Raw genomic sequence first — 22,168 nt, forward strand, 5'->3', positions numbered from 1 at the left:
AAGAAGCATCTCCTGTGTTTCCTTGTGCACAAAGGATTTTGACTTAGTGAGAAGCATCTTTGGCTTGGCATTCTCCACAGAGAGGTCTGTGAGACTTGAATGGTTTCCTTCTGCACTAAAGGACAGTACATGTCCTTGAGATGTGAGGTGAATTGGACTTCGGTATGGAATGAGACTCGTCGGTAAATCCAAGGCTGGCAAAGCACTGGCTATTCCTTAACATTAATTTAAAGTGTTAGCTACTCTATCTGGCAGCTCCTGTTCTGCCACACTCCTTAACCTGTAGTTCTTCAGATATTTGATTTTTCTTTTTTAACCTGATTAAAACCCATATAAGAATTTCTGTTTTTCCACACTTAGAATTTGTTGTTGAATTTGCCTATGGGAGATCAGTCATTTGTACTTGCTCTCACAACGTTTGTTCTGCTCTTACTTTTCTTCGATTACTCACTTCTCTGAGCATCAGACTGAGTTTCCAAGCCAAGTGGTTAATAGTTACACCAAAGTAACTCAATGTAAGCCTTCATTTGCAGAACCACTAGCTAAAAGAGTGGCTAAAGTGGCACATAGGAATATCTTGCTGCTTGCATTAGCATGGACATCTACCTGACTTGCAGAAAGTTGGAAAATTCTCAAGCTTTCCGATCCTCAACAACAGAGGAATAGGAATGAATAGCTGCACTTCTAGCAGCTTTTTGCACAGGGCTGAAACTACATGAGTGATTAGCTTACTGATTTCAGGAGTGGGAGGCAAGATGAAATGGGTTTTTATTTATTCTCTTCTGGGATTTCATGAGAATAATTTGTACTGGTGGGCCTTAAATATTGTCAGTGCCTGAGCATCAAAAGCATTTTTAAGAGGTAAATTTGCTCAGTTGGGAAAAAAAAATTGTCAGGAAAAGTGCAGTGAAGAAACTGTCTGCTGGCTTTAAAAATGAGACAAGAAGCTATGAAGTTGACATGTTGGCTGCATACTGTGCAAATGTCATTCCTGGAAGGAGGCAAATAAGATTATTTTACAACTGCTAGAAGTCTGCTTCTAAAGGAGCTTTTGTCCTCATGTGGGTTGTAGTGCTGTACTCTTCTAAGAGTAAAAATCTAAAATGAATCCTCTGGCTTCTTTTAGGAATGCCTTTTTCACTGTCTTGACATCTGATTGCTTTATGGTACTGTTTGTTTTTTCTTTGTTTGTTAACTGCATCCTTTTACTATTTCTTATAATTTAAAACAAAAACAAACCCCCAAGCCATTGGGCAGAAGAGTTTCATCCCCTTGCTCCCTTAAGCTGTTCTGTTCAAATGGTGACTGACGTGCTTCAAAACTTCAGGTCTTATTCATTCAGGTTTTTTTTGCGTGTAGTATTAGTAGTCATGTTAATGCTATGTAATCTAATACCTGGCTGAGATTGTAGGTAGAGCTTCTAGCAAGATATGCTTGGGATTTTTTTTGACTAAAAATTCTAAGTTTTAAATAATGTGTTTGTGCTTGAGACTATGAATAAGATACCTAGTTCTCCCAAGTCTGCCACTCTTGAAACATGAAATCACTGATGCCTGTAAATGTACATTGCAGGTAGTAGAATTTATGCAGAACAAAAAGAACGTCTGCCTAAAATATAAGCTAGCATAACTTACAGCTGCAGTTCTTGTGCTGACTTCTTTTTTGGCAAGAACGCTATCATTTTTCACTAGTGGCTAGTTTTGCTATCATATCAGATCTAAATCTAAGATGTGTGCTAATTATCAAGTGAAGCAACTTTTAAACTACTATCTTTCATATCAGAAGGATATTAAACAAAACAGTCTGCAAAAGACTTCTGCTTCATAAAAACATTTATTTCTTTGGAACTCCCTCCTGTGAGCGAGGCGTGAAAATATTTCCCATAGCTTGTGGTAGTGTTTGCTAATTTTACCCTGAATCTAGATAGTTAATACTAGCATTTGCTACCTTTAAAAGGTAGCCCAGTATGGAGTAGTTTCATCTTGAAATAACTGGTGAGACTGTAAACAGAAGTTTAAGAATCTCACATGTATACAAAATATAAACTTCCCTAGCTTTGCTATTGCTTTGGGAATTATTAATAGGTATGGGTACAGGAGGGTAAGGCTCATCTTGAGTTAGTGATAGGCTGGATTTGTTCTTCCTTTTTTTACAGTTTTGGTGCAGATACAGATATCAAGGTGGTGGGGGTTTTTTTGTTGTTGTTGTTTTAATTTTGATTTTTTTCAGAAGGATCAAGAAAGAAATGATTTGTTATTCTCTTCCAGTTCTAAGGGAATAATAACCTAGTAGTGGATAAAACTGATGTTGGATGTTTTGCTTTTGCATGAGGGCTTAGCGTGACTGTCACTAATTATTTTAGCATAAATTAAGTTCTTTCAGTTTAGTAAAAGTAAATGAGAAAGAAGATGGTACGTGGCAGTGAACTGGCTGTGCCTTATTTCCTGGCTGCTTCTGCATTATTTCTGAAAGAATTAGGAAGATGGTAAAACCAGCGGTTTGGGGGCAGATTGCTGTGTTGTAAGCCTGCAGGAAGGGAAAGAAGTACTGCAGTAACTTGGAGCAAGCTGTAATGTGGTAACCTCATAGTGCCAGAAGTACTGCTGTGGATATGATAGAACTAGAACTAGCATGCTCTCTATAAAAGCTTACACCTACTTCAGAGTAAATGAATTAAATTGTTTGGAAGATGTTGAGTCAGAGTATAGCAGCTCTTTCATGGTAATGTTCTTCTGATTGATCTTTATACTACCTTTTTTCCAATTTCAGTATAAATATTGAAGTATGTTTTCTGATCATCACATGAAGTTGTATTGATGTTATTTGTACATATTATTAGCTGTGACGGTCTTTTTTTATATTTCATCCAGATTTTTTTTAAGAGAATTATTTGTCTACTCCTGCTTGTGTAGATTATGATTGTGTTTTGGTGATTTTATTTTATACGATTAGTAATATGTATGATCAAAATAAATTTAATTTTACCAGGGAAACATGAATGTGGCAGCTCTGTTCAAAGAAACCTTACCGTCCAGGAGGCAGCTGCATATTTGAAAGTAAGTCATTCTGATATTATTCATTGGTTCTTACTTAAGATCTGTGTAATCAAAAATTTTAAGGTCTTATTTTTGTTTTCATGTGATTTCATTTTAATGTAGTGACTAATATTTGAAATAGAATCGAATGTTAATTGGAAATGCTTTGAGTTAATATCTTTAACGCATGCTGCTCATGATTTTTATGTGAAGTGGTAGGGAGATTCTGGGGGAGAGGAATGGCAAATAAAAAAAAAAGCAGCAGGGGAAAAGAACTGATGATAGATGATAAATGGACTAGCATTTCTATTATATCAAAAGAATGATTGCTATTGTAACAACTGTTCTAGCTCTAAACTCAAAATCTGCATGAAAATCTGTCAGTACAAAACCTTACTTGACTCTACATTGCCTCATTTTGTGATTATAGATGTGATTCCTTTACTGAATTTCAGTGTTTGATGGTAAACTTTTTTTATTCTCAAAGTGGAAATAGCTGCTGTTCCTCTTTTTTTTCCTTAGGGGCTTTTCTTTTGATGTAAGACCCAAAGAAAAGGTGGAGATAAAAATTGTTTTGGACAGTTTCAGTTCAAATAGAGTATTAAATTCCATTGTTTTGCTTTCCTTTTTCTGCAGAGGACATGTAAGGTGAACTATGGAGACTTTGCTCAAATTGCAGTTTATGTCCTCCTACAATAACCAGTATCAACTAACTTAACTACATGGGAATTTACATACTTATATCATTCCTGAACTACAAACATAAGATTATTTGCAGATTATCAACTAAGATGCTTGAGGAAAAACTTAAACCAAAAATACCTCAGCTGCTCTTTATAGGACCAATTTTCACCTGGGTTTGTAACTGGTTTTATTTCTGAAATAGGTTTTCAATGAGCACCGCCTAGTGGCTGAATTTATTTTTACCATGTAGGTCAAAATTGTTAATAAAGGGTGATGGTGACTTGACTTTTTGTGTAATTGTTTGAGGAATATTAGCAAGTCCTGTAGCTGCTCACAGCATGTATGAAATCACTTTGCCAATGTGAGAAGCTGTGCAAAACTTGAAAATTCAAGATCAAAGCCATTTAATTTTGACTGCTGCTGCAAATTGCCTAATCTTTGCAGAATGTTTGTATTTTACTATGGCGTGATACTTTCTGCTTATTTAGAAAGTTTCTGATTCATATTTGTCTTTTGACAGAATATAGATCCAGAATATGAAAGTGTATTTAATACAGCACTACAATGGATATTGAATAGTGGGGAAGATGTTGGCATAAAGTAAGTGAGCTTTATTTCATAGCAGTGTGTTCTGATGGAATGTGTTCTTTTTTGTAAATGTGTTATATGTTTTAATAGGTGTCTTGGCAGTGACCCTAATGATGTGGATGTCACTAATGTGACAGATGTGAAGTACCTGGAATCCACTAGTCCAAAGATGTCTTTCAGGTGTCGTTTTCGCCGTGCATTTATTAGCGTAACTCATAGATTATCAATACCGCTTTTAGGTAAGCTGCCAAAAATGCTTTTTTAATTATAACTTTTCCCTATGTACTTACATAGTAAGAGAGCTGCTTTCTTGAATTTCAGTCAGTATCCTGGTTACAACATAGTCTGCTTTACACTTTTGAGCCACGCATGTATTTTTGCATTATTTGCTGTCATCTGTTGATGTAGTCAGCTAAACTGATTCCTTCTCTGCAAACTTTGGCTTTTTCCCTGCCAAAGCAATGCTTTGTGTGTTTAAAAAAAATTGCAAATTTGGATGTATTTGAGAAAAAAGACATGTTGGCCTTTATTTTCAGACTATTTCATTGTTATTCTAGGATCTTGAGGAAAATCATCTTTTCTGTAGTTATATTTCCATTTCTAGGAGAAGTTTAATTACCTGGTTGTTACCAAACATTCTTACTTGTAACTCTGTTACAGAAAAGGTATCTGGTTTTTCAGTGAGACTTAATCTGATAGTTTTCTAGTTAAGTTACTTCAACTTGAGAATACATGAAATTCTTATCCATGCTGAAAGTGGTGCAGAATAATAAGAAGGACCAACTGAGTGTAGACGTTTCAGTATTTCTAACCAGGCACATGGAAAGAAGTGAAGATGTACAACTAATCTTATGCACGTGTTAAATATTCAGGAGGTCATTTATCATAGAATCAGATCATAGATTCTTAACAATTTCATAGTGGTTTTTTTAACGTCCTTCACTAGCTTTCTGAGAAACTACAAGGCAAGCTGTCCCAGCTGGCTGTCTTTCTGATAATAGTGAATATGAGGGTTGGATTGGAAGGTGGAGGCAAAACTCAGTGTACAGGTCAACAACAGGTCTCATCAGTCATGCTGAGCAAATTGCTTAGTATCACAGAATCACAGAATGGCCAGGTTGGAAGGGACTTCAAGGATCATGAATCTCCAATCCCCCTGCCACGTGCAGGGCCAACACACATGCAGTGTTACAACTCATCTACATTTGAGATTAATACGAAGTACCTTTTCAGAAATTAACCATCATGTAAAAGTTGGATGTGTTGTCATTAATACCCATTTTGACTTAAAGTGATGGTGTCCCTCAGTCTCTTTTTCCATCAATTAACATTGCTTTGTGATCACTGGTGCCTGAAGGCCAACTTCATGACTACAGTTTGTATGTGTGTTGTTCTTCATGTTAAGAGACCGTGGGTGTAGTGGTGCCCTCAGTCTGAGATGGAAGAAATAAGACTTTCTCTGCCTACATGGTTGGTGTTCTTAACTAGGTTGTCTTTTTTAGCATCTAGAAGATAATCTAACAAGAACATGTTGTACATTGTACATCATGACAAGAAATATTAAACTGTTGCTGTTCAAGTTGATTAGTTTTCACCTGTATATCTAAACTGTGACTTATCTTTAAATTAGTGAATATTGTGCATTTTAACATCGTAACGAGTTCTGTATTGTGTTTAACTTTTATGATGATTTCAAATTTTTCCAAGATAATTCTTTTACTGCTTGTCCTCACAAATTAAATTTCAAATGTCAATAGTGGCAGTTGGGTACCAGGCCATTATTGAGACAATAAAACATTTTCTCAATGGCATCTACAACTCGAAGCTTAAGAGTTAATGTTGCTGTGTTAATAAAATATAAAAAATATGGACAGCAAGGACAGTGTACTTCACTAACTTTGAAATGTGAATATAAAATGTTAGGTCATTCAAGCAACTTCTTAAATATAATGTGTCATGTTAAATAACCAATTTTCTAATACTGTTAAAGAGTATTTAAACATCTTGATGCAGGTGTAGCAATTGTTTGGGGAGTCTTGCACTACATGAAATATCGTTGGGCAAAAGAAGAAGAGGAAACGAGGCAGATGTATGATATGGTGGTAAAAATCATAGGTATGTTTTCTTGAATCCCGTATCTGATATATATATTTACACCTGTGCACAAGCTTTCAGACTACTGGCCTTAGTTCAGTCAATTATGTTTTCTATGTGTTTAGTTATTGTCATGCTCTTACAGTTTTCTGAAAAACGCCTGCTTTGTGGTTTGGGTTTTCTTACTTGTTTTTTTTTTTTTAATTACACTTTAAACTTTAAGTTTTTGTTGAGGAGCTTTGAATTTATGTAGTGCGTCATCATAGCTATAATGAATTTCTATTGACAAGGCAGTATTTTATCTACATTGGTAAACAGTATAAATACAATGCTTATTTACTAGATACATGGTGATATTGCTTTCTGCATCTTTGTTTTTCAGCTGTCTTTATCCAAAACGCCTAAATGTTAGCTACCATTTCTACCCTTACTGTTTTATAATGGAAAAAACCAACCTTCTAATTAGTTGACTTGAGCAAAATTGTGTTACCAAAACAGAATGCATGTTCACCTTCTGCAATTCTGCCTTTCTACTTCAACGTACTTTTATGTTTGTTAGTCAGATGTTGTAGGGGGAAAGCACTTTTATTTCCAAAAGTGGCCATCTTTGCTAATAGTCAAGTGAGAACTCTTTCTCCCTTATTCCAGAGTTCTTTGGGGTACTTGGAGGTACTATGCACACAGCTAGTTTTCTTGATTTGCCTTTCAGCCGGATTAGGATTAAAAATGTTCAAAACTCCAAAACCTCAAAACTTTTTAAAATTACTGGAATTGGAAAGGGATTTTGGAGTAACTGTTCATAGTCATTATTGATATTTTTCTTCATGTTTGTATGTACTAGATGTTTACCCTTTTTTTTTTTTTTATGGTGTTCTAGATGTTCTAAGAAGTCACAGTGAGGCATGTTCTGAAAATAAAGACTTGCAACCTTATATGCCTATTTCACATGTGCATGATTCTCTAATACCAGCTCAGGACAGGTATGTACCCACTGTACGTACTTCATTTTGTTACATGGAATAAAGCATATGACTTAGTAATTATAATTGGTTGCTATAATTAAATAGCAGTAGATTACATAGAATAATATTCTTGGAGATTCTAATCAATAAAGGTATGGAAAAAACATGAACACGAGTTCCTTCTGTGATTTGCTCCTATGATTGATGTCAGCTGTGCAGACTATTATAATGCTAACGTTGTAATTCTTCATTTTTTTTTTTTTAAGGAGGAAAATGAGGAAAGTCTGGAGTAGAGCAGTTGACTTCCTAGCGGCAAATGAATCTAGAGTTCGCACAGAGACACGAAGAATAGGCAGTGCTGAGTTCTTGGTTTGGAAATGGATGCAACCTTCTGCTGCATGTGACAAAGTTTTAGTAATACCGTCAAAAGTGTGGCAAGGCCAAGGTATTACAAATACAATTGTTATAATCTGTTCCATGGTATTTTGTCACTTGGGAATGGAAGACTTGCTTTCTCTCATCTCTTTAAGAGTTTTTGTAAGGTCAGCACCATTTTTATGTCATCCCATTCTGTAGATTTACTTATTCAGTTTGAATGCTTCCAATAAGCTTTTCTATTATACCTAAGGGCATACAACCAAAATAGGTTACTTGTTCCTTTCCATGAATTTAAAGAAACAAACAAAATGTTGGAAGGGACCTTTAAAGGTCATTCTTGTCCCTGCAATGAACAGGGACATGCGCAGCTATGCGAGGTTGCCCAGGGCCTAATCCAACCTCACCTTGAAAGTTTCCAGGGATGGAGCATCCACCACATCTCTAGGCAGCCTGTTCCAGTGCCTCACCACTCTCACTGTAAAAGATTTTTTCCTTATCCAACTTAAATTTACCCTCTTTAAGCTTGAAGCCATTTCTCCTTGTTCTGTCAGCACAGACTCTGCTAAAGAGTCTGTCATCTGTCCCTCTTTCCTGTAGCTCCCCTTTTGATGTTGAAACACCTCTATCAGGTTGCCTCACAGCCTTCTCAGCTCCAGCTCTCAGCCTGCTCTTATAGGAGGGGTGTACCATCCCTTTGATCCTCCTCTGGACATACTCCAACAAGTCTGTGCCTCTTCTGTACTGAGGATTCCACATCTGGACACAGTACTCCAGATGAGGTCTCACCAGTGCAGAGTAAAGGGGCAGGATCACCTCTTTTGGCACTTCTTTTGATACAGCCCAGGATACGGTTGGCTTTCTGAGTGAGGACAGATTGCTGACTCATGTCCAGCTTGCCATCCGCCAGTGCCCTTGGGTATTTTTTGGCAGGAGTGCACACCGTCCTTTCATCCTGCAGCTTGTATTGGTAGTGAAGCTTGCCTCAACCTGGGTGAGAGACCTTGCACTTGGCTTTGTTGAACCTCATAAGGTTCACCTGCGCCCACTGCTCAAGCCTGTCTAGGTCTCTCTGGATGCATGTTGTCCCTTGGGTGTGTCAACTACACCCACAGCTTGATGTCATCAGCAAACTAGCTGAGTGTGCGCTCATCTTCATCAGTGACACTGACAGTGAGGTACTGAAGAGTATCAGTCCCAGCAGTGACCCCAGTGACCACTTGTCACTGATCTCCATTGAGACACTGAGCCATTGGCCACCACTCTGTGGACTCAATCCTGCAGCCAGTTTGTCTTCTGTTGAACAGTCTACCCATCAAATTTGTCTCTTTCCAATGTGGAGAGAAGGATGTTGTGTGGTACTGTGTCAAAGGTCTTACTGAAGTCCAGATAGATAATGTCAGTGGCTCTTCCTTTGTCTGTTGATGCAGTGACACCATCGTAATTGGCCACTAGGTTAGTGAAGCAGAATTTGCCCTTGCTGAAGCCATGCTGGTTCTCTCATATTACCTTCACGTCATCCATGTGCCTTAGTGTAGCTTTTGGGAGGATATGTTCCATGATCTCTCCTGGTACAGAGGTGAGACTGACAGAGGTCATCCTTTATTTGCTTCTTAAAAATGGGTGTGATGTTTCCTTTTCTCCAGTCACCAGCCTGCACCTGATTACTATGACTTATCAAATATCATAGTTACTGGCTTGGTGACTACATCAGCTAATTCCCTCAGTGAAAAAGCACTCCTTTGGTTGGTTGAATTCTCTTATCCCTTATACTTGTTAGAATTAATGCAGTTGTTTCTATCTGACAGCCCATAAACCAGAGCTTCTAGATCATGAATGTCTTGTTATTAGTCATGTACCTTAAATCAGAGTTTGGAAGAAGAGCTGCATGCTTATTTTGAAGGGGAATCTGCTGGGATAGAAGTTTTCTCAATTGGCAGTGTGTGGATGTGGGGCATCTCCTAGTAGTGTTTCCTTTGTGTCATAAATGTCTTTCTTCATTGTGCATTTGTGCTTAAAAGTTTTCAAGTCTTAAGTCTTGAATTTTGGGGCTGCTATGTAAGAGATTGTCACTTAGATTTTGATCACAACAAAGGTAAATGTTTAACATAAAATCTTCAGTTGTTTAAATCCTGAGACTCTTTAAAAGAGTGTCTTTTTTTTCTTCTGAAATGCTGTATTCTTTCATCGGTGTGACTGATGTAAACTCTACAGAATCCTAGTTTATCAGGTGATAATATGGCTTATTTTCTGGTAAGGGAAGAGGAAGCTGCTGCTTCTCCAGTTTTTAGTTTAGCTTGTTTTTGTTAACTGGATGTTGCTGAGGTTGAGTCACATGTTGAACAAGATGTTGAAAGAAGCTTTGTTAAAAACCAAACAGATTTTCTTCCCTTCTTGGTCCCACTTAAGCAAACAAAAACAATTCCTACTAACAAGCAGCTACGCTCTTAACATGTTCATCTAGAGTATGCTTATTTTGGTCTTAGTTTCACTAATGCAAATAGTAATTGGTTTATATCAATAAAAGGAAATTAACATATGTTCTTACTTGTAAGAAACAATATTTTTATTATTCCTTATGTATAGAGGATATAGTTTTAAAGTGATTCTTCCACTGTGGTTATTTTCCTTTCCTGACAGAAAGAGCTGCTTTGTGGCCTGGCACACTTAACTGTAGCAGGCTTGATTGCCTGAATAAAAGGAGTGCTAACATCTTGATTTTTATCCCAGCTAGTGTGTGTATGCCTTCAGCCCTTAAGTTTTGCTTCTTTAAGTTTAAAGCAAAAGCAAGCAATTCTCTCCCGTCAGTAAAGCCAAGTATTTTGAGAGATTTGCATGTTATTTGATGAGGATCTTTGTGGTATTGGGATCCAATTTTTGCTTTGTCTGTGTGATACGTTGTATTGGGATATAATAATATACTTCACAAAGTTACGCCATTAGTTTTAGCATTGCGCTTCTCATTTTTAATCATTCATTGGAAATGAGGTATTGTTCCTTTTTATTTTGTCACTACTGCAGGCTTAAGGTCCTGCAATTGGTGTCTTGAAATAGTGGTAATGTAATATTCTGTGACAACTATGTTACATTATTTCAGTTTTTCAACATTTTAGTAAGATGAGAATAGTAAATTTATGAGAATTGCAGTGCTTTCCCCCCCGCCTAGTGACATCCTGTAGGAATGTGAGAGTGCTTTAGGTAAAGTTGCAGCAGTGGTGAATGTTATAGCTGTCTATTCCATTCTCTGTAATACTGTCATGACTGAGTTTCAGATATTTAAATTGACTGTGGTTTCTACAGGCTACCTACGCTACCATGTTAAATCTTTTGTTGTGCATTCTTCAGTGCAGGCTGTCAAACATGGCACTCAAGTTCTTGTATTTCTTATTTATCACTCATTTGTTCCCAGCTTTTCTTGTTAGATTTGACCTCAGTATATATAGCTTGATAATGTTTTTTCCTTCATGTGGAAGAATTCTTGGTTGAGATGGCTCAGGTGTTGTTTTGCTACATGAAATACTCATTTATGTCTCCAACAGATTTGTAGCTTCTAAAATTTTTTAGGAAACTTCAGTAGTAGCTTCCAGTTGGTACCATGAAAATTTGAGCGTCCAATATTGACTTCAGCACACTATAGATGTGTTTTGCTTCTAAGCTGTGCCATTTAGCCTCATTCACATTGCATAGAATATCTACTTGGTAGGGTTCCTTCTATGCTTCTTATTACAGCATAGGATATATTAACAGCTATTCTGTTAACACTTTTCTCAACAACTATTTTCCTGGTTCTTAAGTTTGTAGTTCAGCAAAGATATTTGAAAAATTGAAATGATATATTTCAGCTGTAACAGAAGAGCTTGGGAGTTGCTGAAGTAACAAAGTTGTTTGGACTCTGTGTTTTAGTACATCCAGTTAGCAGGCTATTCTCACATTTGAAGGTTTTTTCCTGATATTAACAATTAAGTATATGTCACTGCCTTTGTTTTTGGAATTACAAATAAATAGAATGAGTTCGTACTCGTGTTCTAAAGTTTGAAGATAAATGTTCATAAATCAGACTGGAGACTACTTTAAATGCTCTTCAGGTTGGTAATTCCTCAACAAACTCAATACATATTGAAGCAGAATGAATTTTGGATTGGGGTCTTATGAATTATTTCAACACCACACTTTATTTTTTTAAATTTTGGAACCTGGTACAGCTCGTAGCAGAGCACAGTACTTAGAGTATGTAAACTTGAAATCCTTTTGACTCATCAGCGCATAGTAGTAAGTTATTGGTATATGACACCATGAATTTAAGTGTGGGACCTGTATTGTGCATGAATGTCTAGGTTCTGTTGTATCTATGCAGTCATTCACAGTTCAAGTGTTGTGGCATTTTGTTCAGTCCTGCAGGATGCAACCTGTGCTTTTAAAGGCAGTAGTTTGGGATTTTTTAATTGTGTCAGAATCAAATCTAGTGTCCTTCGGGGTATCATCTACTGGGTAAATGGTTGACATATCTGTCAAAAGAAGAGTGGGTAGGTAAGCTCAATGAAAATAACGAACAAGATATTGTCAATTCAAAAATAATCTTGTTTAGGTCAAAGTATAACTCAAAGGAATAAAGAATATTTTTTAGTGTGTTCAGATTGCTTCTGAATGAAGAGATGCTATTGTTTTGTCATGTCTTCAGTAACTGCATCTGTAAGGAAAAATATGTACGATGAACTCCAAAGAAGCTAAACTAAGAGTGGCTAAAGTTCCTTTAAAGCTCTGAAGATAAGAAGGCTCTCTGAAGTACCACGACTGGGATGATATTTCATCCTGAAGCATGCAAGCTAATCTGCTATGTTGAGTGACTGATAGCTCTCCTCCCCTGTTTCTAAGAGTGTACAGTCCTTTCTCCATTTGAAAAGGCTCACATAAGTACTGCAAGAAAACTGGAAAATATTCTTGTGGTAAAATGCAGTTTTGATCCCATCTAGCTTTCCATCCCTTCTGTAGCTTAACTTAACTCTATTAAAACCCAAGTCAACCTGAGTCTCCTTTCTTATTAGCATTTAGTAGTATTTTGACTTCAGTGTATTTTCTGTTTACCCATGGCAAACCTTGTGTGTTGCGTTACAGTGCTTAACTTTAGAATTTCAACAGAGCATTTTCTTTTTTCTCCTGCTTTGATATGAAAGGCTAGTACTTGATAAATTAGCTACCTGTGGCTTAACGTGAATAAATCTGCTTGTCAGAAGTACAGTTATCTGAGTCTTCAATCTCATCAAATGCATCGAATCCAAATCTAAAGATTAGTTGTGCTGTTTTATAACTCATGGTGGAGATGCTGGGTAATCTCTTTTGCAGTAACACACTAGTGGTATTGAAGCTGTGCCACAGTTGTTCATTTTGAAGCTTGTGCAGGAGCCACTTTTCCATCACAGACCCCTTTCAGTCACAGTGGTGCAGGGGTTGTTGAAAACGCTCCCTTTTGGCTGTTGATGATTGAGTGTGGAATGATGCTGTCTTAATCAGTTTAAAGTAATAAAATGCAGTGTGACAGGGGTGCAGCATGACTGGATTTTCTTGAAAGTGCTCTCTGGTCCCAAAGAAAGTCCTAAAATAATTATCAGTGATTTACTACGCAGGGTTGTGCTTCCACTTTCTCATTTCATATCTGTGTTTTTGCTCTCATCTTGTAATCCTAACTGTTGAGACCTAGGAAAAGAAATGGCAATTAAGATGCTTGGTTAAGTGTAGTTTACACTTATCCTACAAGAACGCTTGCGCGTGCCCATGTTCTGAGGAGCTCAGCTGCTGTGGAAATAGTTACTATGTTCCATATCAGTGTAAACTTCTAAGTAATCAATACTGTAATTTGAATATCTTTGTTACCTATTAATTTAAACTTGCTGTTTCATAGGGAAGAGGTAAAATTAATTGTTACAGATGTGCAATGAAGTTCAAGAGACATCTGTTTACCACACTATTTTGAATTTTGTTGTCGAGACGAACTGCCTTATTTTTTTCCTTGCCTGCTTCTTCACTAGCTCCCTTTTGGTCTAATTTCTGGTATTACATTTTAATTCTCACTGTGGTAGCAATTATTTTGTACCTCAGTGATTTCCGTAGTTCTGTTTTTCCCTTATGCATAAGGATCTACATCTGTATTGAAAAACTTTTAACTTACAGTGACTTGAAAGCATTTCTAGAAAAAAACAGAATTTACCTTTATTTTCATGTACCATACTTCTCCAAGCACATCTGTTCTATTACTATGAGCTTACATAAAGTTGGCAGCAGATCAGTTTTGCACCAGTGCTGGTGTTCTGCTCTGGCTGAAGTCATCTTTGCAAACACCTGAAATCCTCCTGAGCTTTCGATTGAGAGATTATTAGGAATGGGAGCAGGCAGGGGTTGTGTTAGTGAAGATGCGTACAAAAGCACTTTACATATTGTTACTTTGCACAGCTTACTGGTGTAGCTGCCTTCTTAAATGACTGTATTTTATCTTTAGTTCAGAAATAGCTTTTTAGAAATGTTGATCCTGCGTGCCTTCAGTTTCTGCAAATAATCTCACCGTTCTTTATCATTGGAATAAAAGAATGTGCTGAATAAACCTAGCTATTAACAATCAGCACATAATTTCCTCAACCCCACACCTTTTCAGGTCCGGGTCCATGACTAGGCCACCCCAGATCACCTTCTCCAGTATGGTCTTGTGCCCCAGTGTACAATATGCTGGTGACATTTCACCCTCCCTTGATCTGCTGGAGCCAACCTACATGAGTAAGGTAAGGCCTTTTATTTTTCAATGTTGCTTAGTTCTGTAAAGTTTTATTGTATACCCTCTTGTAATTTTTAACCTGGGACAAAAAACTTTACAAAACCATGTGCTATTGAAAAAGGACTTGTCCTTAAAATGTAGGCAGTTCAGAGATGGGTGCAGTGTCACCAGCATAGTTAGAAATCCATTCTCAAGAAAGATTGGACAATTGTTATAGTTGTTGGTGACTTGGACTGTGTGCTTGTATGCTCTAATAAAAACAGTTATAATTATTTGAGGAACTTGTGGTGGTTTTCATTTTAGATTCAGAGGCCACGTCTTGTAACTTGTAATACATAACTATGCTTTTTTTCTTTTCAACCTCAAATTTCTCTTTTTAAATTTGTGCTGTATTGTGCAGGCTGCTTTCTCATTGTTAGCACTTTCCTTTGATGTGCAGTATCTTCTGTGTGACTGACAGTAGGGTTTTGTTTTGATGAGTTACAGAAGAACAGTGATGTTGATGTATCTTAGATGTACTTGCAAGATGTTGTTTTAAAAGGTCAGTAGTACCAAGCACTGCTGCCCAGAATTTGGACTTGTAACATCTGGAATGTGGCATCTTGAATCTACAAAGTAGGCTTTGAAAAGGAGAAGCAGTAGCCTCAGCTTGGAACATGATTTTTGTCTTGTTGAGAGTTTTGATCCTTAAACTCTTGCATCTACTCATCTCCAAATCTTCAAAGTGGAACTTCTTTTGAGTGTTAGAAGTTGTTTTGCCAGTATTCACACATCATTGGCCCCTCGTGACGTGGGACTGCCTTAGCTGAATCCAAAGGGCTCCGTTATTCCTTTTTTCATGATGCAATCTTCTGTTGTGACTCCCAAATGTAGAATTCGGGAACTTTAGAAGGAAGATATTTATTTTAGAAGTTCACATGAATATTTAATGGGACTGCTCATCTTTGAAAGAATTTCTCGTTATTTTTAATTTCCATTTTTCTTGTATCTGTTGTGTCTTTTGGTGCGTTTCGTTTCTTTTTTTTTTCCCCAAGTTTCTGATTACAGGTGTAGAGCATCTTGACATTCTTGATAGTTACTGCAACACAGATGTGTGTTTGACTCTCCCAGTTTCTTAGTCAAATGGACAACAGGCTGCCCCCAAAGTGGAAAGGGATGTTAATTTATTAGGTATTTGAAACTGAGTGTTAACCTACAACTCCAAGAACTTGATCCAGCTTCTAAGAGCATCTGTCTTTTCAAAGACACAATACCAACACTTTATTTTCAAATGTATGGTATTTTTAAATGCCCTTAATTCCTTTCATTTACTATGAACTGAACATGAGAGAATGCATTATCTGTTTGCATCTAAAAGTTCTGTAATTTAAAAAAAAAAAATAATTAATAGATGTGGTACATTTTCCTTAGTGCAGTAAAAGATTGGAGAAACTTAATTTGTGTGAAGCCTTTTCATATGTGGGTGAAAGTATTCTGTTTTTAATGTATGGAGTTGTTACCTGGATAACATTGTGCATGTCAATAAATACTATTAAATTTTTTTTTTTTTTAGCATTTCATCTAGATAGAAGAAATTCACCTCCAAACAGCTTGACACCATGTCTAAAGATTCGCAACATGTTTGACCCTGTTATGTAAGTAAGAACTGTTCTCTCTGTATTTCTGTATTCGTATGAAAGTGTCTGCTTTTGTCTTCTGGGAAGGGTTTAGAAGTGAGTAAACATGCATACCTTGAAAGAAGCAAGCCAGTTGTACAAGATCTGTCTTTAGCATCTGTGGGAAGACATAATTTTAGTGTCTGTCTTCTGTCCTTCATTGTCTTGTTTCTTGTCTTTGGGTCATTTATTTAAGAGTGTGGCATTTAATCATGCTCTTTGAAGCAATGACTTATTCTTCTCCGTTGATTGATTCTGTAAACGTTCAATTCTAGCAACTGACAGGGAAGACTTTTGGGGCCCAATCCTAAAAGATTACAGATTTCTCAAGGATTAAGTATTCCGAAGCATTTAGACTGTGGTGGAAGTCATGTGGTTTGCATTTGAAATGCTGAATTAAAAGCATCTTTGCTATCTTATGGCACTGTGACTGCTTACCTAAGCAAATGGGTTTTTCAAAAGGTTTTGAAGCAAATTACTGCAACGTAGTCTTCTAATACTCACGTGTAATGTATATAAAGAAGTTCCAAACTTAATCACGTGTCAGGAGTTAAGGCAAGATAATTAAATGTTTGTAGTCTTTTAAAGCTTCACCTACTGTCCTTATGTGGGCTAGATCGTGTTAGGGGTTGGGGCCTTACACAGAGAATTAAGACATTGGTTCTAATCTTTGTTCAGTGCAGTGCAAGGACTTTAACCTCTTTGAAGTAACTTACCCTGATGCGGTTACATAAGGGAAAGATGAAGGTGCTGTGCTGCTTTTCAGGAATACTGTCATGCTAATTGAGATTGAAGAATATGGAGAGGATAGTGGAGGGTAGACATAAGTTGTTGCTGACTTCAGGTATATATCTTCAATTTTGTTTCACTTTTAGTCATTCTTTGTTATTTTAGTTTCTTATCTTATTATCTAGAAAGGTGTTAGCTAGTGTAGCTGAGCACAATGTTATTCCTAGCATAGAGAACTACCCTAAAAACCGTTTCTTGTTGGCTTTAAGGCTTGGTGATTGTCGTGGACAGAGACCCCCACTGTTTTTTCTGTCAGAGCTTCAGCAAGACTGAACATGTAGGCATTGTTCTTAGGTAGATTGATAGATCCTTTTATAGGAGGATGGAAGATAAGATTTGCTGAGAATTTCGGGTGAGATCAGTGTCCTTACAGTCCTTGCTACAAAGGAGACTATGATTGATCAGTCCCAGTAGTGCAGAAATCAGTTCCTGAAACTTCAGTGTAACATTTAGTGTTATACTGTATTAATTGTTATATTGTCAATGGAACTAGTAACTGGGATGTTACATCATTGAAAACAGTCTTCTCAGATAGGGATGCCTTTGTTGTAGACTTGTTTCTAGAACTGACCCAGTCAACAAGTGTGTTAAGCTATGTTTTATAAACCAGCATCTGTGTCCACTCAGCTATTTGGATACTGCAATTTCTATTTAATACATTCATTTAAAAAAAAGAAAACTTTTTTTTTTTAAGAGCTTTCCTTTTGAGTGTTGTCTTTCATTACTGAACTGATGGTTTATAGTCCTAGTGGGATACCTGGTCCAATTTCATTTTGTACCCTCCAGCCCACTTCTTTTCCATTAGCTGTCTTACAGAGGGCTGTTGCTTAAGGGAATGTGTTTTTTGACACCCTTGGAGTGACTTAAAAATAAACAACAAACCCTCTGTGCAAGAAGAAATACTTTATTCAACTGCTCATGTCAAAGGAGGAAGAAGGGCAATGTTCTTATTCCAGTCTAGAAGAGCTGAATGCCTTTAGACTAGCTGAAACACAGAATATACCACTGTGTGTGTGGTTAAGTTAGCAAATGTTTTTTGATTCCAGATGAGACATTTGCAAAGGGTGCAGAATGTGTTTAAAGGAATAAGTTTTAAGCTGTTCTTTGTATCATGCTACTGTATGCTAACTATAAACAACTTGAGTATGCTTCAACAGTATGCCAGTAGCTGGTAGAAGCCATCCGTGATAGTGCTCTTCTGTATTGATCTGAGAATCATCTGGAAAATATGCTGGTTAATTTGTATTTATCAGTGCTGATAGAGTCAGTAATTCTTTCCACTGTCTAAAGTCGGGAAACTTACCTGGAACTTGTGAACCCTCAGACCACAGCAGCTGACTTAAAATTATGATTTGTTTTGACTGTATGTCCTGGGCATTTACTATGCCAGATGCAGAATTGTCCTTGGAAATAGCAGTCTAGGTGTCATTTGAATAAACAATTTTTCTGCATCTGCCACTAAAACAGTGATGAGAAGGGTTCATAAAACATTTGTTGCGTTCCTGCAAGAATCACATTGAAAGCTGATGGGCTGTATTTGCAGGATCATGGAAAGGCAAGTCATTCCTTTTGTAAGGGTCCAAGTTAGTTGACAGCTGTTAATGTTTCATGTCCCAAGTCTACAAAACACAGTAAGCACAGTATATGAATAGTATACTTAAATTTCCAAACAGGAAATGAGCGCTTCAGAGTACTGCGGTACAGCACTACAGAGTGACTTGCAGTGTTTGGGAAAAAGAATATTTGGTTTACAGCAAACCAGCTGAAAAGATGATTGCCTACTTGGAACAATATGATCTCTCCTTGTAGTAGCTAGCTTTGTGCTGATAACAGCATGTTTAAGAAAAATCTGACCCCTTGGACGTGAGTCCTGAGCTGGGAAGGAGTGAACCCAAGCCTAGATTTCCAGGCTTTTGTAACTTTAAATTATTTTATCTCCCTAACATTCTGAGCACAGCATGTTATTATTTTCTAAATAATGTTGAAACTGTTACCAAAAGGGAATGAGTCCTGTATATTCCCTCCATATTTAGCTAGTAAAAGAAAACATTTTGTCTTTCGGTCTGAGCAGGATGTATCTTCGAAATTTGCGGGGTTTTACACGGTACATGTTGTCTGTTTTTTATCCTAAATGAGAAAGAAGGCAGATATTTCAAGAATTTTGGCCTTACTTAAGGAAAACTTCTCAAAGCTTTTGATAGTATTATTGAAAAAGTAGACTCATTGTTTGTGCAGATGCCATTCAAGTAGGCTAAAGGGTGTATTAAGGCTGTTGAAATTATTTTCCCTCAGCTTAGGTTTATCTTACTGGGGCCAGATAGACTGCAGCACCTTCAGGAAAAATAATATATTTTGTGTTCTCTAGTGATATATTTAAAGGTTCGTTAATCTTAACAATAAAATACTTTTTCATTAAAAACCTGCCAAAATTTGAATCAGATTTTACTAACTTCTATTTCTGGAGCTCACTCGGCATGTTCTTTGGGTACCTTCTGGGACAAGTACAACTTGATGCTTTGTTTGGGGAAGGCAGCAGCCATTTCAGCGATGAATAATGTCTGAGTAGCTAAGAAGCTCCTTCAGCTTGCTGAAGCCTGACCATTTAATGTTGCTCTGTGATTGCTGGTAGAGGTGACAACAAAAGTGGCAGAGGTCTGTATGCAGTTGTCTTCTCCTATTCTTCTTCTGCTGAGGTAGGAACAGCTGAAGAGTGTCCTTCATGGAACAACAGCCAACCTGTCTAAGTAGATGTGGGACGATGACTTTGACTGCTTGCAACTTCAGATAGGAAGGTGGTGATAACAGGCTGCAACACCCAAAGTGTGGATTGTTCCTTTTGGCTCATAGGATTGAATTTTCTGAAGCTGACCCAATTTACTTGACCATTTGATAGCTTGAAGTACTCAGTCTGTCTCATATGCCAGAAGGTTGTGTTGAGTCCTAAAGAAACCACTCAGGTGGCAAGGATGAGATTACTGTGAGTATGACAGGAGGATGTTTACTCTCCATGAACTAAATATGAGTAGACTTTACACTGGCCTTCAAGTAAACAGTTCTGTGCATGTAACTCTGAAGCGCTGGGGAATGATGGTTGGAAGCGTCAGGAGATTCCTTTGAAGAAAAAAACTTTGATTCTGTAGCAAGTGGATTTTTCAGGCTTGAGTCCACTTCTGAATGTTCTTAATGCCTACCCATAGGCCCAAGTAGTTTCTCTAATCAGGAGCAATATAAAATGTTTTACTTCTGCCTTTTATCTTAGAGGAGAAAGGTGAGTATTATAACTAAACTTTGTCTGGCTGTTGACACAGTAGATGCTGAGTAGCTCTCTGAATTTGGTATTCCTTTCTGAAGAGATATAGTTACCATGCATGCATGTGTGCGCATGGAAAGTTCTGCCCTAAGGGATTTTGAACTTTAGTACCATGCACGTTACAACCAAAGGGAACTTCCTTTGTTTTCTGAAGAGATTTTCAAATATCACATTGAATTCCTGTATGTCATAAAACCAAAAATTGTTCTGCTGCGAATGGAGAAAGCTGAGATCTTCAATTTTTATTCCAAATTATTTGCAAGTAGGTACGTCTTAAAATATGGTTTTGTACTTTATCCAAGTTCTTGATCTCAGTTCAGATAATCAGTCAGAAATGTACAGAGTATGTCTAAGTAGCATAGTGCAAGAGGAGTATATCTGTAGAGAAAAATAAAGGATGCTAAAGACCTGGCATTACGCTATATGCAACTTAAAGTCTTACGCTTTGAACTGCTGTAATCAGATCCTATGGACTAAATACCTGTTAGCTGCTAGAGTGCATTAAATGTCCTCTCGAATATATCTTTCAGATAAACCCCAAAGTATTTTACTTAGTATACTCTAAGACATTTTGGTAGTGTAAACCAAAGCATAGAACGTGTGGATGGGAGAAAACATGCATTTTTATAAAAACTACTGAATCAGAATCTGTGTACTTCAGACTAGTGTTCTGTCATGCTGCTAGAGCTGTTAATGCTTTTGTTCCTCTGTCATCTTTTGTAACTTCTTAAAAGTAGACATACTTAGTTAAACCTTCTATTATTTGCACAGGGAAATAGGTGATCACTGGCATTTAGCAATTCAAGAAGCAATCTTGGAGAAATGCAGTGATAACGATGGAATTGTTCATATTGCTGTGGACAAAAATTCACGTGAGGTGAGCGTCCTTCCGGTAACAACTTAATGGTGTTATTTCTCCTTGTCAGCTGGACTGTAACAAAAACTCTTTCTTACTGCAGGGTTGTGTATATGTCAAGTGTCTATCTCCGGAGTATGCGGGGAAGGCTTTTAAGGCATTACATGGCTCTTGGTTTGATGGTAAGAAATCAGGGTTCGTGGCAAAATGTGGGTAGAAATAGCAGAAGATGGTTGTGGTTGGAGTCCTTTTAAGTGACCAAATGTTTTATTACATCTCGATACTTTTGTTAGATATAAAAGTTGTCTTTTTAGTATTATCCATAATAATATCCATTATTAGTATTTATCACCTGGTAAACTAATTTCATTATAATGAACGTGTTTGGGTTCGCTCGCTACATCCTGAGGCAAAATGTAATAATGGTAAACTAGAGGACTTCTGTTGTTTTATTTCTTCACCTTACAGGGAAGCTGGTAACAGTAAAATACCTGCGGTTAGATCGATACCATCATCGTTTTCCCCAGGCTCTCACCTGCAACACTCCACTAAAGCCATCAAACAAACACATGAACTCTATGTCACATCTCCGTCTTCGGACAGGCACAACTCATTCTCAGGGAAGTTCCTGAGGAGACTTTCTACAACCGCTAGGACTGTTACTTGCAACAGGAGTGTTCCTGTTTGGCTGCCGTCTTCCTTTTTTAGTGCTTTTTGTATGTAATACTTTAATGATTTAAATAAAAGTTGGAACGTTCCAGAAATCTTGTTTCCAAAGGGACTTAGCAGTGAGGCAGTAATACTGAGCTGACAGGAAAAGAAGTTGCTTCAGGAAGTTATCCGGGCTACGTTAAAGCAATGCATTTAAGTTTTGCATGTGGAATACCGAATTCATTAAACATTTTCAGATGTGGTGACTGTATTTTTGCACCAAGAGGTGTTTTTGATAATACAAAAGCATGGAGAAAAGAAGACTTCCTGTATTTCCATAGTTTCCTGTGAAATAATCTTGTGGGTATTTTGTAACAAACAACCTACAGTTCCTGATGGTGAATAAGTT

General features: G+C 37.2%; 1 protein-coding gene across 1 annotated transcript in view; it reads left to right on the forward strand.

The window, feature by feature from the left end:
• LEMD3 (LEM domain containing 3) overlaps nt 1–22,168 on the forward strand; it is a 56,155-nt gene extending 33,987 nt beyond the window's left edge. Inside the window, exons 7-16 of the mRNA XM_019611253.1 lie at nt 2,989–3,056; nt 4,240–4,319; nt 4,398–4,546; nt 6,321–6,422; nt 7,279–7,381; nt 7,630–7,808; nt 16,051–16,132; nt 21,024–21,129; nt 21,212–21,290; nt 21,577–22,168. Of these exons, the coding sequence (XP_019466798.1) occupies nt 2,989–3,056; nt 4,240–4,319; nt 4,398–4,546; nt 6,321–6,422; nt 7,279–7,381; nt 7,630–7,808; nt 16,051–16,132; nt 21,024–21,129; nt 21,212–21,290; nt 21,577–21,740 (1,112 nt within the window). The 3' untranslated portion in view covers nt 21,741–22,168. The remainder of the gene's footprint in view (nt 1–2,988; nt 3,057–4,239; nt 4,320–4,397; nt 4,547–6,320; nt 6,423–7,278; nt 7,382–7,629; nt 7,809–16,050; nt 16,133–21,023; nt 21,130–21,211; nt 21,291–21,576) is intronic.

Source organism: Meleagris gallopavo, chromosome 1 (assembly GCF_000146605.3).
Source record: "Meleagris gallopavo isolate NT-WF06-2002-E0010 breed Aviagen turkey brand Nicholas breeding stock chromosome 1, Turkey_5.1, whole genome shotgun sequence".
NCBI lineage: Eukaryota > Metazoa > Chordata > Aves > Galliformes > Phasianidae > Meleagris > Meleagris gallopavo.